Source organism: Carettochelys insculpta, chromosome 24, assembly GCF_033958435.1.
Source record: "Carettochelys insculpta isolate YL-2023 chromosome 24, ASM3395843v1, whole genome shotgun sequence".
NCBI lineage: Eukaryota > Metazoa > Chordata > Testudines > Carettochelyidae > Carettochelys > Carettochelys insculpta.
The window spans coordinates 926062-940533 of NC_134160.1; the positions used below are offsets into that span (position 1 = coordinate 926062).

At 57.6% G+C, this 14472-nt stretch overlaps 1 protein-coding gene across 5 annotated transcripts in view; it reads left to right on the forward strand.

The window, feature by feature from the left end:
• Window positions 1–14471, forward strand: part of FHL3 (four and a half LIM domains 3) — a 40919-nt gene extending 26448 nt beyond the window's left edge. For 3 of the 5 annotated variants that reach the window (XM_074976276.1, XM_074976277.1, XM_074976280.1), the window contains 5 exons: window positions 9546–9727; window positions 11101–11275; window positions 11981–12150; window positions 12706–12892; window positions 14176–14471. In XM_074976276.1, coding sequence (XP_074832377.1) covers window positions 9572–9727; window positions 11101–11275; window positions 11981–12150; window positions 12706–12892; window positions 14176–14330 — 843 coding nt within the window. In that variant the 5' untranslated portion in view covers window positions 9546–9571 and the 3' untranslated portion in view covers window positions 14331–14471. Of the gene's footprint in view, window positions 1–9542; window positions 9728–11100; window positions 11276–11980; window positions 12151–12705; window positions 12893–14175 lie in introns of all 5 variants that reach the window. The other 2 variants (XM_074976279.1, XM_074976278.1) reach the window with 1 other exon arrangement.
• Window position 14472: the final 1 nt, after the last annotated feature.

Sequence of the window (14472 nt, forward strand, 5' to 3'; positions counted from 1 at the left end):
ACCACCTCTCCTTCGTAGCCTGCCCTCTGGCTGCAGGGCCTCCGGCTACACTTACACATGGGCTTTCCCAGTAACTCACCAGTTCTCTTGCAGTAAGCGTGCTCGGTGCAGCCTGTCACTGGCCAGCAGACCTCTTCCGCAGATGAGTGCTACACACCAAGGAGCAGTAGCTTGGTTCGCATCAGGTTCTCTCATCTCCTCCCAGCCCTTCCCTGTCCTAGATGAAAATCGAAGGAGGCTTTGGAGTCAGAATCTTGTCTGGTGAATTCTGGGGCCGTGGAGCTCTGAGCAGTCTGGTGAGGTGGGCGTCGCTCTGTGAGGAGGAGGGTTCTGTATCTGTCTCACTCCTGGGTCTCCTCCTTCAGCAAAATGGCCCTTCTGACTCATGACATATCCAAGTGACTCAGATGCTCCCAATCGTCCGCTTCCTGCTGAGCACCCTATTGCCAGCTTTTTAGCTGTTGTCAAACAAGACTAATGGCTCTGGTTTCATGTCCGCACATGACAGCGGTTGTAGTTCTGAATGGAGGTTAATAACAGGGCACTTATTAACTATGCCCTGAGGCCAGCTTTCTCCTCAGGAAGAGATGGCTTTGTTCAGATCCTGATGGTGTTTGTTCACAGGTATGGACATCTGGAATTTATTAACGTGTCTGAATCCCTCTGCCCTCTTCTTCCCCTTCCTGAAAAGTTCTGACTGTTGTCTGGGGCACAGTGGGGCAGCTGCGCCTTTCAGTCCTGCTTCTCTTACTAGGAAGTGTTAAGTGCAGAGAGGAGATGGAAAAGGTTCAGAAAAGGGCAACAAAAATGATGATGGGTTTCAAGCGGGTGCCATATGAACAGAGATTAAAGAGACCGGGACTTCCAGTTTGCAAAGGAGTAGACTAAGAGGGGGTATGATAGAGGTCCATCAAATCATGACAGGTATGGGAAAAGTTATTTACCTGTTCCCATAACGCAGGAACTAGGGGTCACCAACTGAAATTGATGGGTAGCAGATTTAAAACAAACAAAAGGAAGTATTTCTTCACACAACACACAGCCAACCTGTGGAACTCCTGGCCAGAGGATGTTGTGAAGACCAGGACTTCAATAGAATTCAAAAAAGAGCTAGATAAATTCATGGCAGATAGGTCCATCAATGGCTGTGAACCAGGATGGGTAGGAATGGTGTCCCTAGCCTCTGTTAGACAGAAGCTGGAGATGGACCACTTGATGATTACCTCTTCTATTCACTCCCTCTGGGGCATCTGACCACTGTCAGAAGGGAGGAACCTCAGCTAGATGGACCTTTGGTCTGACCCGGTCTGGCTGTTCTTGTGACAGTTATTCTAAAGAGAATGCTGTGTGCAGGGCCACCCCTTGTCAGCCAGCCTCTAGGGATGGAGATTCTACCCCTGCTCAGCCAGTCTTGTGCACAAGGGGCTTTCTTTGCTCATTTTCTTATCCTTGGAAAGGAAGTGTGGAGTTTAAAATGAGAGGAGGAAGGTCAGTGAACTCATGCCGGGTTTTTACCCCCAAACAGAGCATGAGAACTTTGCAAAACCTTGAATTCCACTGTCTTCATGCATCCTTAGTCCTCACCAGGAATCTCTCTCCTCTCAGGAGGCCTTTTTCTCCCGGACACAGTCTCCTCACCTGGGAAATATTATCAGCGCACCAGGACCAAGCTGAACCCTCCCATTTGCAGTGTAAGATCTTCTGCCTGTGGCCCCTTGGAGGTATTTTGTTGGCATTTTCTAGAGAACAGTCCCATGTCTGTGGTGGGGTTGTCAGAAACTTGATTCAACCACTCGGGCTGTGCTCCAGCAACGGCACTCTTTGCCATGTGGCAGGGGTGTTCGGTGGCAGTGCAGGGTTGGCTGCTGAGGTGGTGTTATCCTTGCCCAGGCATCGTTTCTCCTGGAGCCGCACTCTCAAGCTAACAAGTTAACTGCTGTCTTAAAGGAGCTTTAAGGAAAATGACCAATAAGCAAAACCAGGCAAAAATAAGTGGTGTGGGCACAAAATCAGTGAGGAGGGAGCTAGTGAATTGACGTGAGCCTCTGGACAGGACTTTGGAGACATGAGCTGTTTTCTGGGACACACACTTTGTAGTTGGTGTGTGAAAAAAGAACAAACGCTCGGCTCGCAGTGAGGTACATGACTGAAGAGGGGCAGGCTGGCTGGCCTTAGGGCGAGAGCGATGGGATGGGATGGGGAAGAGCTGGCTTTTGTTCATGGCTTTGGCACAGACTTCTTGTGTGGCCCTGTGCAAGTCTCTTTACCTCTCCATGCATCAGTTCTCCCTTCTTTAAATAGGGACGACCCCTCCCCTTGTCTGTCATAGAATCCCAGGGCTGGAAGGGACCACAGGAGGTAATGGAGTCCAGCCCCCCTGTCCAAAGCAGGATCAACCCCCCACTAAATCATCCCAGCCAGGGCTTTGTCAAGCTGAGACTTAAAATCCTCTCGAGATGGAGATTCCTCCACCTCTCTAGTCTAGTCAGACTGTGCATGCTTGAAGACCTAGTGAGATGTTCTGTCTGTGCGGAGCATGATGGAGCTGTTGGCACTGTTGTAATGCAAATAATAAAGAGCCCTGCACTTGGGATGGAAAATCGCAAACCCTGTTACAGGCTGGGGTGCATTAGGAGAAGCATTTCCAGCAGATCTAGAGAAGTTGTTATTCCCCTCTACTCAGCACTGGTGAGGCCACATCTGGAGTATTGCGTCCAGTTGTGGGGCCCTCAGTACAGAAAGGACATGGATGCTTTGGAGTGGGTTCAGAAGAAGGCAACTAAAATGATGAAGGGTCTGGGACACATACCTGTAAGGAGAGGCTGAGAGCTTTGGGCTTATTTAGTTTGCAGAAAAGACTGAGGAGCAGTTTGATAGCAGCCTTCAACTTCCTTAAGTGGGGCTCTGAAGAGGATGGAGAGAGGCTGTTCTCAGTGGTGACAGATGGCAGAACAAGGAGCAGTGGTCTGAAGTTAGTGTGGGAGATGTAGGTTGGATATTAGGAAAAACTATTTCACTAGGAGGTGGTGATGCACTGGGATGTGCTACCAAGAGAGGTGGTAGAAGCTCCGTCCCCAGAGGTGTTTAAGTCCTGGCTGGACGTAGTCCTGGCTGGGATGATTTGGATGGGGTTGATCCTGCTTTGGGCAGGGGGCTGGACTTGATGACCTCATGTGGTCCCTTCCAGCCCTGGGATTCTGTGATAAACTCCCCCCATGACCCCAGTCTGTCTGTGAAGTTGCACCAAGGCCCTGTGGAGTTCAACACACCTGACTTTCCCTGTTGTCAGTCCTGTCCCCTTCTGCTGTAACCAGCCGGTGAGGGATGTGGAAAGACATGCTGGATAAATGCAGTGTGGCCCATCACATGCCTGGTGTTGTACCTGGGCTACCTCACTCCGTGAGGCCAGTGTGTGTGTGCTGCACGGTCAGACAGGACGATCTTGCAGAGGCTGACTTGAGAGCTGCTTGCCTTTCCCTAGGCTGGGCTCAGCCCCAGCAGGGAGGTGTAAGGGGGCACTGTGGGGCCTTTCCCTAGGCCCGGCTCAGCCCCAGCAGGGAGGTGTAAGGGGGCACCGTGGGGCCTTTCCCTAGGCCCGGCTCAGCCCCAGCAGGGAGGTGTAAGGGGGCACCGTGGGGCCTTTCCCTAGGCCGGGCTCAGCCCCAGCAGGGAGGTGTAAGGGGGCACCGTGGGGCCTTTCCCTAGGCTGGGCTCAGCCCCAGCAGGGAGGTGTAAGGGGGCACCGTGGGGCCTTTCCCTAGGCCCGGCTCAGCCCCAGCAGGGAGGTGTAAGGGGGCACCGTGGGGCCTTTCCCTAGGCCCGGCTCAGCCCCAGCAGGGAGGTGTAACGGGGCACCGTGGGGCCTTTCCCTAGGCCCGGCTCAGCCCCAGCAGGGAGGTGTAACGGGGCACCGTGGGGCCTTTCCCTAGGCTGGGCTCAGCCCCAGCAGGGGGGTGTAACGGGGCACCGTGGGGCCTTTCCCTAGGCTGGGCTCAGCCCCAGCAGGGGGGTGTAAGGGGGCACCGTGGGGCCTTTCCCTAGGCCCGGCTCAGCCCCAGCAGGGGGGTGTAACGGGGCACCGTGGGGCCTTTCTGTTGAAGTTCTTAAGGGATTCCCAACTGAGAGCCATTTTAGGACTTTGCTGGCTTGTCCGTTGTTGCAGGACCCCAGGCACTTAGGGTTAGAAATCACTCGCTCTCCCCGGTCTCTTGTATAGCAGGGCACATCTGACACCTGCTGAGACGTACTCCGAACGGGCGGAAATCCCCATTTCCTCACCGCGTGTGCCTTACCCTGGTGACAGTCGGGTGCTCCCTATGACACAGTGAACAGTTCAGACCAGCTCTGCTACTTCCTTTGCTCATGACCTTGATGAACTGAGTGTCATTCCTGCCCCCCCCCTCCCCCCCGCTTAAGTTGCCCTTCATGCCTGAATTGCAGCTCCTTGGCCTGCCAGACACAGCCTGGGAAGGAGGTTGGAAGGTGAGCTTGAAAGGCAGGAAGTGACTCAGCCGCTCTTCCAGCAGACAGGTAAAGTCTTGATGTAATGCAGCTCCCTGACGGCGCTTCTTGGCTCAGCCATCCCGATGAATTCCCTCACCTGGGCCTTCCTGGCTTACCGCCCCGGGCAGTTCTTACAGCAGGGCCCAGGGAGCTCAGGATGGGAAGCATGTGCCCACCATGGTGCCGGCACCAAGCCCTCAGCTGTTCTGTGTGGGGCACGAACCCACTGGTTTCCCAGCCTGCCCACGCCTGCTGCTCCAAGCCTGCTCAGCCTGAGGCGGCGCTGGCTCCGGGCTCTGCTCAGGAGCTAAGGGGCGTTGGGGCTGGTGAAGCTGGAAGCACAGAGAAGACTGTGAAGAGTAGAGACAGAGGCATGAATGGGTCTGGTGGGGAACCGCACACAACGTTCCTGGGAACTGCGACCACACACACACTCCTCAGCCTGAGCACTGGTGTGGCCTTTGTCCGGGCTCTCGTGGGATGCAGCATTTGCACAGGGGAGCTGCTGCAACAGGCTCAGTCAGATGACACTGCTTGAAGATCTTCCCAGCCCCAATCGGAAGGGTCAAAGCAGCTCCTTACGCCAAGCAGCAGCTGCACTTGTCTGGGAGGCAGCAATCTGCGGGCAGGGTCAGTTGCACGCAGACCCCAGCAGTTGTTGTGCTCCTGCAAAGCTAACTAGGGGAAACTGTTCTTCTCTTTCCCTTGCCAGTCCGGCATCCCTGGGGCCTTCGCCTGGGCCTGGTCTCACCTAACCAGGCTCATCCCTATTTGGGAAATTGCTTACCCTCCCTGCCTGGCTGCAGTCCCTCTCCTGCTCATTCCTTCAGAGGTGAATTACACAAACCCTGTTCAGGCAACTCTGGGCAGATCAAAATAGATGGAACCTGAAACCCCAGCAAAGGCAGGTCTGTTCCTGTGTGCTGGAAAGATGAACGTGTTCGTAGGAAGAGCTGTATGGGCTGCTACAGGTAGGCTTCAAGGTGACAGCTGGCTGTATGAGCTGAGAACAGGCTCTGGTGTGGAGCTTTACAAGGTTATTAGCTTTCTTGTGTAAGTGAAACCTCTGGCTGGAGGAAGGATGTCGTTGTTTTCTCAACAGTTGATTACAATCTTGGCTGGTTACACATTGCAGAAAGCCAGACCTTGGGTGCACATTCCCCTCTGAGCTCAGCCATCTGCCCCTGTAGAGACCCTGTCACAAATGTAACAATCTTTTAGGACTGTTGCTAAGCCACTTGCCTGGCCACAGCAAACAGTGGCATTGGGGTGGTGTTACAGGGGTGTTTCTCTAATTAGAAAGTGTTCTCTGCTGTTCATCCTCTGTAGCTTGCTGACCTTTCGGGTGCAGTATCCTGTTTCCAGCTCCATTTCAAACCAGCCACATTTTTCGGAAGGTTATTTGCAAGGCCAAGGCTGGGGCCACTCAGGAGTTTGTGTTCGCAGAGATGTTTGCCTGCTGCTCCATGGGGCTCATGTGCAAGGACAGAGGAAAGCTGGCTGTCCCCAGGAGGAGAGGGACAATGTATACCAGCTGGAAAGGCACAGCTCCTCATGAAGATAAACATTTCTTGTCACAGATGACTGAACATAAAGCCCTGGGGATTTTGCTGGCTCTGTGTGCTGAGTGATTAGGTTTTGTCTCCAGCATTTCAGGTGTGACCTGTAGAGAAGTGGGTTCTCCTACTTCAGTGGCAGGTAGTGTTTCTCTTCAGGTCATGGTGTTTGCAGATTCTGCTAGCCCTGGCCACCAGAGCAGGGAGCATTCGCCAGCCTGCAGGCTCCTTTTTTATGTACTATTACTATGATAAACAACTCAGTGTGTCTCCAGTAAAATCGGTCAGGGGAGGAGCAGAACAGCTATGCGAGGGGTTCCCAACACAAAGAGGCAGCAGCTGCATTTCTCTAGCAGTAGTGGGCCAGAGTGGGGTGATGCTACACCCCCCTAGGAAATGTGTAAAGCCACCCCAGGATGCCAGTGTCCAAGGTAGCGAGGCATGTCCCAGTCTGCAGCTAGCAGAGGATTGAGCATCCTGCGGGCGCCTCTCAGCAACGCAGCAAGAGGTGATTTGCACAGCTGCCCTGGCATGAGCCAGGAGTAGTCTGAGGTGAAGGTGCAGGATGGGGAGGGTGACTCTCACTGACCACTTCCTCTTGCCGCGTTGCCACTGGGTTGGAGCAGCATTGGGAGCTGTATTGATGAGCGGAGATGGAGCCTCTCCTTGTGGAACATTCCAACTATGTGGACTATAATAGGGCTGAAAACACTTGAAATGATTCCATGTGGCCACTCTGTAACATGCAAGCAGATGGGCTCCCTGCCATAGGGTTAACTCAGCCCCAGGCTCCCCAGAACCAGCTCCTGTTCTGTTACTTTCAATGACTGTCTTGAGTAGGATCTCCCCTTGACCAGCTGAGCCCATGTTTAAAGTCTGCTCCGGCCTGGCTTCCAGGCTGCGTTCGTCAGCACCTGCCTGCAGCAATTTCCTAAACCTGCTCAAGGCCACCCATGTCGAGAGGCTGAAAGTCATTTTTACAAATCCAGCATTTCTCCTGCCCCGGATAAGCACTAAGTTCCTCCCTCCGTCGCTGTAAGTGCTTCTTGCCTAAGCTTGCTTGTTTGGAGAGTACAAGGCCAGAGACGGACAGTCATGGTCACCTAGTCTGAACTCCAGCATGGCACAGGCCAGAGAATGTCCCAAAAATTGTCCTAGGCCAGAACAGTTAGAAAAACATCCAGTCTTGGTTTTAAAATGGCCAATGAGAGAACCCACCATGACCCTTGGCCAGTTGTTCCAGTGGTTAATTACCGCCCTTACCAATGTGCCTTCTGTCCAGTCCAAAGTTGTCCAGCTTCAGCTCCCAGCCACTGGCTGGTAAAAGACCTTTCTCGGTGAGCCCGAAGTGCCAATTATCAAATACCCGCTCCCTAGGTAGATGGTTACACACTTGGAACAAGTCACCCTTTGCTTTGTCTAAAGCTGAACAGCTTGAGCTCCTGGAGCCTGTCATGTCCAGGCCGGTTTCTAATCCAGAACCTCTTCACTTTACCAGCACCCTTGCAGAACTAGGGACCCAGTAAAGATAGCGGTGCACCCGGCAGACCGTACAGTGTTGTGTGGGGAGAGGGGGAGCCTGTGAGATCCTCCCCTGGAGCTGTCAGGGAGCCATTGACTCTCTCTGTCGAAGAGAAAGCAAAGTCCGGCAAGGCAGCAGGATAGAGCCAGGTGCTGGAGAGAGGTGCTCGCCCTGCTGTAACCTTCTGGGCCGGATGTGGTGCCCAGCAAGCAGGCATGACTCACCTTTTGTGCTGGGAAACAAGGGGTGGCGGGACCACCTCCAGAGCACTGGGGCAAAGGCTGCTGCTTCAGCTGCTGCAGACCCTGGGCTTCAGCCCTTATCAGAGCTCCACTTCCCAGCTCAGCTCCCTCTCTGGGGAGCAAACCCTGGGGGGCAGACTCCAGCAGCTGGGGCAGCCCCAGTGGAGCTGCTCAGGAATGTTCCGTCTCACCCTCAGGGCTGGTGCTCCCCGAGGGCCTGGCCTGGCTGCTGAGGTTGGAGGCTACAGGGGAGTTGCCCAGCTAGGAGCTTGGGGTTAGTCATTGCTGCTGCCCTGAGTTCCCTGCCTCAGGCTGGAGCTCCCTGGCAGCTGGGGCCAGGGCTGGCAGAGCAGTTTCCTGAGTCACTCTGTCCCTGGCTGCTACTCAGCCCAGGCTGGCAAGGCTGGCATGCAGGGAGGGTGCTGTGTGCAATCTCCCCACACCCTGCAGCCCTGTGCATGGACCCCATGGCTGCCATGGTGGGAAGAGCAGCCAGGAGCTGGGAGGAAACAGCTGGTTAAGTCGCAAGTCTGAAAAGAGACTTTGTCCTTCTCTGTCACGGAACAGGGCAGGAGCAGGAGCAGGCGCCTCGTTTACCAGCAGCGCTATCTCGGCTGGCTGCACGACTCAGCGCCCCACGCCCATGAATAGCCCTGGTGACTCAGTGCTCTGCCAGCCGCAGCCACCCTTACCCAGCAAAGTTCTGCCTTGGCTGCAGCCCCAGGTCCCAAAGGCAACTGCCCACAGCCTGGGGATATGAGTCACAGGAACTTGTGACTGCTCCCCCCTCCTGGTCTGGGATTTATCCCTCAGCGCACGGCAATAACTCTTCTGTGCCACTGGGCTGGTAAAGAGAATCGTAAGCCTGGCTCTTGGTAGCAGAATGGGTCTGGTATGAACAACATACGCTTGTCTACACCTGAAAACTAATTCAGATTAAGGCTGGGAGCCTGTGTATAGCTAGTCTGGAGTAATTTCAGGTATGGACGAACCATTACACTTGGAGAGAGAGGGATAATAATGCCTCTCATAAACTGGCTTCTCCCTACATCTCTGGGGACATGGCCTTGATTAGAAATGTCCCTGGACTGGCGAAGTGACTCTGTCAGCTGAGATGTGCTGCTTTCCTGCTGTTTGGAAGCTTCAAAACTGGGGTTGTTAGAAACTGGCTCAGGCAAAACCCTAGAAGATGTGGTGCAGGCACTGATTCGGCCCTAGGCTCCAAGAGCTGAGTGGGGTCTGAGAGTGCTGGCTGTTTGGAGGATCTCTCCCACCGCCAGCCCATCACACCCATTAGCACTTATGTCCCACAATATTTTTGACAAAAAGCAGGACCGATGCTGTGTGCAGTCTCCTGGGACATTGCCGGCTGTGCAGGGCTGCAGCCAGGTGCCCGTTGCCCCACATCTTTGAGCAACGGGCTCAGTCACGGGCTCCCCAGCTGGGCTTCTCGGGTCAGGGTCAGCGACAGGTGTCTCTGCTGCCTGCAAGTGGACAGTGTGCTCCTCACCATGTTGGCCACTCCTGGAAATGCAGCTCATGTGTTGCATAAGCAAGCGCAGCAGCTCCTGCGGCCATGCTGGACCTGTGTGGCCAGGCTCAATTCAGCCAATGCTGTCTGAGCCCAGGGAACTGTCGGGGCACAGGGGAGCGAGGCCGATGCTCAGAGCTTTGCATCAGTGAGGCGCCGAGCAGATACTAACCGGTGGTTCTCCCCAGCAGGTGGGGGCAGCTAGCGAGTCGGCACCATGACGGAGTGTTTCGACTGCGACAACTGCAAGGAGTCGCTTTATGGGCGGAAGTACATCCAGATGGACGTGGGCCCCTACTGCATCCCCTGCTATGACACCCATTTCGCCAACACCTGCGAGGAGTGCAAGGAGCTGATTGGCCACGACTGCAGGGTGAGCCAGAGCCTGAGGGGAAGAGCTGTGCCCGAGCACAGGCTGGTCCGCACCCCTTGGGCGTGGGTAGGGGGAGAGCTGTGCCCGACTGGGGGCTGGTCCCCACCCCTTGCGGGGGTGTGAGGGGCTGGGGGCTGTGCCCGAGCAGGGGCTGGACCCCCGCCCTTGGGTGAGGGGAGGGAGAGAGCTGAGCCTGAGCGGGGCTGGACCCCACCCCTTGGGTGCGGGGAGGGAGAGAGCTGAGCCTGAGCGGGGGCTGGACCCCACCCCTTGGGTGCAGGTAGCGGGAGAGCTGTACCCGAGCAGGGGCTGGACCCCACCCCTTGGGTGCGGGGAGGGAGAGAGCTGTACCCGAGCAGGGGCTGGACCCCACCCCTTGGGTGCGGGGAGGGAGAGAGCTGTACCCGAGCGGGGGCTGGACCCCACCCCTTGGGTGCGGGGAGGGAGAGAGCTGAGCCTGAGCGGGGGCTGGACCCCACCCCTTGGGTGCAGGTAGGGGGAGAGCTGTACCCGAGCAGGGGCTGGACCCCACCCCTTGGGCGCAGGTAAGGGGAGAGCTGAGCCTGAGCGGGGGCTGGACCCCGCCCCTTGGGTGCGGGGAGGGAGAGCTGTGCCTGAACAGGGGCTGGACCCCACCCCTTGGGTGCAGGTAGGGGGAGAGCTGTGCCTGAACAGGGGCTGGACCCCACCCCTTGGGTGCAGGTAGGGGGAGAGCTGTGCCCGAGCAGGGGCTGGACCCCACCCCTTGGGTGCGGGGAGGGGGAGAGCTGAGCCTGAGCGGGAGCTGGACCCCACCCCTTGGGCGCAGGTAAGGGGAGAGCTGTGCCTGAACAGGGGCTGGACCCCACCCCTTGTGGGGGTGTGAGGGGCTGGGGGCTGTCCACTCTCCTGGGTAGAGCCATCACATCCATAGCATGCGGTAGGACCGTCACCCGAGGACCAGCACCTCTGGGGACCTTTCGGTGCCTGCCCTACCATTGTCTATGGATGGGAGGGGCTGGATTCCCTCGGGCTGCGGTTGCACGTGGCAGCGGTAGCAGCTCTGCTCTGCTTTGCTCTGCTGCGCCACCCAGCTGGCGCATTGCGCCTCCCTGCGCTCCGGTTCTCCGCAGCGGCAGAGTGGAAGAGGCTGTCCCTCCTGCCGTCTGCGTGGTGAATGCGGGAGGGGCAGGGCAGGCGACTCCCTGCTGCCCGCAATCCCTGCAGTTTCCACCCACGAGCCTGGCCTCAGACCATCCCTCGGCCCCGTTGCAGGGAAGGGCAAGGCCAGGGGCACGGTGAGAGTTGCCCTAGGCCCTGCTCCTGCGGGTGTGAGAGGGGCTGGGGGCCACGCCAGCCCCCTCCCAGCGGGTGTCACCCCCGCTCTCCCCCAGGAGCTGTACTACGAGGATCGCCATTACCATGAGCACTGCTTCCGGTGCTTCCGCTGCGACCGCTCACTGGCCGACGAGCCCTTCACCTGCCAGGACGAGGAGCTGCTGTGCAACGACTGCTACTGCAGCGAGTTCTCCTCCAAGTGCGTTGCCTGTGACAAGACCGTCATGCCAGGTGCGGTGCCAGGTCAGGCTGGGTGGGCGGGACATCGCCTCCTCCAGCCCTGGAGAGGCTCTGCTGGGCGGGCAGTGCCCTGTGCGTGCCGGCGAGGTCCCAGAGAGGCCATTCCTGCACAGGACGGCTGGCACCACGTCCCCTCTGCTGAGCTGGTGTGAGGCGGCCCGAGCTGAGATCTCCTGCAGTCCTTGTCTGTTGGCTGCCTGTTGTGAGGGCCATGGGGCGGAGGAGGATGTGGGGAGGCAGCTGCAGAGACTCAGGCTCTGGCCCTGTCGCTGGGGCCCTGGATGCCTCAGGCAGGAGGTGACTGGCTGAAGCCTGATGGAAACCTGGCCCTTGGAGGCTGAGGCTGTGCCGGACCCCTCGGGCACTGCAGGCCTATCTCACCCCAGGCCTCAGGGGTCTCCAGTGCTCCTGTGCTGAGAGGCTCCACTGCCGATGCTCTGTGTGCAGAGAACTGTCCCTGGGGAGGGATTGAACCGGGACACGAGGAAGAACAGGTGTCCTGGGGCACTGGGTCCATCCATGCGTACGAAGTGCCAGCACCAGGCCCCTTTCCCTGGCCTCGAGCCTAGTCCAGAATACCAGGCTCCATCGCCCTAGAGCATTGCTGCTCTGAGGATGTGTCCCTTCCAGATCCTGTCTGAGCAGCAGCTGCTGTCTCCCAGCCAGGCCCTGAGCCCAGACCTGCTTCCCTTCCAGGGTCCCGGAAACTGGAATACAACGGACAAACCTGGCACGAGCATTGCTTCATCTGCAGCAGCTGTCAGCAGCCCATCGGGTCGCGCTCCTTCATCCCAGACAAGAAGGACTATTACTGTGTCCCCTGCTACGAGAGCAAGTTCGCCCCCCGCTGCACTCGTTGTAAGAAGGTAATGCTGGTCGGCCGGTCCGCAGCACCACCTCTGTTCGTACAGTCAGTTGCCTCCATGGGAAGCATCTCGAGCATAGGAGCTGGGGAGCTGTTACACGAGCCCCTAGGCTGGGGCCTGGGTGAACTCCAGCTTGAGGGCGCCCAGCATGCTGCCAACGCCCACCCAGTAATGACCAAGGGATGACATGGCTGGGCTCCCTTCCCTCACTCTCTAGAAGGTGTGGCTGAGCGCCATCAGGGTCTCCCAGCTGAGGCCTGTCTGTATGCCGGGTCCCAAGACTGGCGGCTGCCTGCTGTGTAGGCCTTGTGCCCTGCTCTTGAGACCACAGGGCTCACCATGGGTCTGGGCAGCTCAGTGGCATCTCCGTGGCTGGGCTGGGCAGGGGTCTGGTACCATCGTTGCAGTGCACTTGTGGTGAGTGTGCTAGCATTGTGTCCAGCCCATCAGCGTCCCTATGCAGACACTCGGGAGGCTGAGTGGTGTAACTGCCAGGTGCTGCCAGCAGCGGCTCCCTGGAAGGGTCCAGGTGTAACTGTGCTCTCCCCTCCCCAGTCGCTGACCAAGGGAGGCGTGACTTACCGCGATGAGCCCTGGCACAAGGAGTGCTTTGTCTGCACTGGCTGCAAGGTGCCCCTGGCAGGCCAGCAGTTCACCTCCCAGGAGGACAAGCCCTACTGCGTCAAGTGTTTTGGGAACCTCTATGCCAAGAAGTGCAGCGCCTGTGCAAAGCCCATCACAGGTGAGCATGGAGGCTGCAGCGCAGCACATGGTCCCTGGCAAGCAACTCCCGTGCCCTGTGTCTCTGCCTGCAAGTAGAACACAGACTCTCCCAGCTGCATCCCAGGGACTGAAATCCCAGGGTGAAGTCCCATCTGCAGCAGGCCAGCAGCCTACACTATGCTCAGGCCCCCCCACAGCCCTCCAGGGCTCACTGACGGGCCCTCCCGGGATGGGAGAACGTTATTGGCTGTAGCAATCTGGGTGAGAGGTGCTGCCCCAGCAGCCCCAGTCAGTGGCTCAGGGAGAGGCGGTGTGATGGGGAAGGAATTAAATTGCAGTGCGGAGTTTGTGTGACTTGTATTTTTGCTCTGGCTTCGCTCTTGCAAAGCTCGAGTGTTGGCTGTGTCCTGCCCATCAGCTCAGTGAGTGTACAGTGCATGCCCAGGGAGGACTGGCTGTCTGGGTACCTGCATCCCTCATGCAGAACTCACCAGAGCGTCAAGACATGCCCTGAGGGGTGTGACCTGGTAGCTCTGACTGGCTTCTGGCTGGTGCTGCTGGTGTCCTGGACGGGTTCTTCACTCCTAGGAATGTGAGCTGGTTTTGCAGCCCGGGGCTGGGCTGGGAAGCTCCCAAAACTGGACCTTTGCATTTGCCAAACGGGGAGGCGAGTCGTCTCTCCCACGCTGCTCCTGCAGCAGCAGATCACCTTTTCTCCCTTGCTGATCCTCCCTCTGGAGCTTGGTTCTTTGCTCCCATAACAGCTGGTGCCCCCATCGAGTCTCTGGGTGATTCAGAGCACTAGGTCCATGGTTAGAGGTGAGGGGTTGCCTGCCCCGCCCCATGTCAACGGTGTTCATCTCTCTTGCTCTCTGCAATAGTGTTTAGGCAATGAGCATGTCCTGCCTGCTGGACGTGGGGCAGGGCACTGCTGCCCTTGGCTGGCTGCCCCAAGTCAGGGCCTTCCCAAGAAAAAGATACAAGGTCCAGTTCCTTAGGGATGTGCCCAGACCCTAACTGGCTGCTTCTAGTCAGTGGTGCCTGCTGCACAGGCTGGCTGGTAAGGGGGCCCTGGCGTGGGGCTTTGGAGACAGCCTCTGGCTCCCTGCATAAGATGGGGCAGGTCCCTGGGCCTCTTTTGCCCAGCTGTGACCTGGGGCTGGCCCTGTCTGCGTGTGAGACTGTGGGGCTTGGGTGGACACAGATGCATCTTAGCTGGACGGAAGTAGCCCTTGGCTCAGCCACATCCTAGGTGTTTGCGTGAGTGCTCCTGCTAAGCCCACCCTATGTCCCCTGCTCTAGGCTTCGGAGGGGGCAAGTACGTCTCCTTTGAGGATCGTCACTGGCACCACAACTGTTTCAACTGTGCATCCTGTGCCAGCTCGCTGGTGGGGAAAGGCTTCATCCCGCGCGGCGACAAGATCCTGTGCCGCGACTGCAGCAGCAGCAGCCTGTGAACCTGGCCAGAGGACGTGGATCAGGGCGTCTGGCTGGGCACCCTACAGTGCTGCTCAAGTGCCTGGGCCCTGTCCCAAAGGCCCGGCTACGCTGCCCAAGGCTTTCTGCAGAGTGAAGCTAAATAAAAGCCAAAAAAGGAGC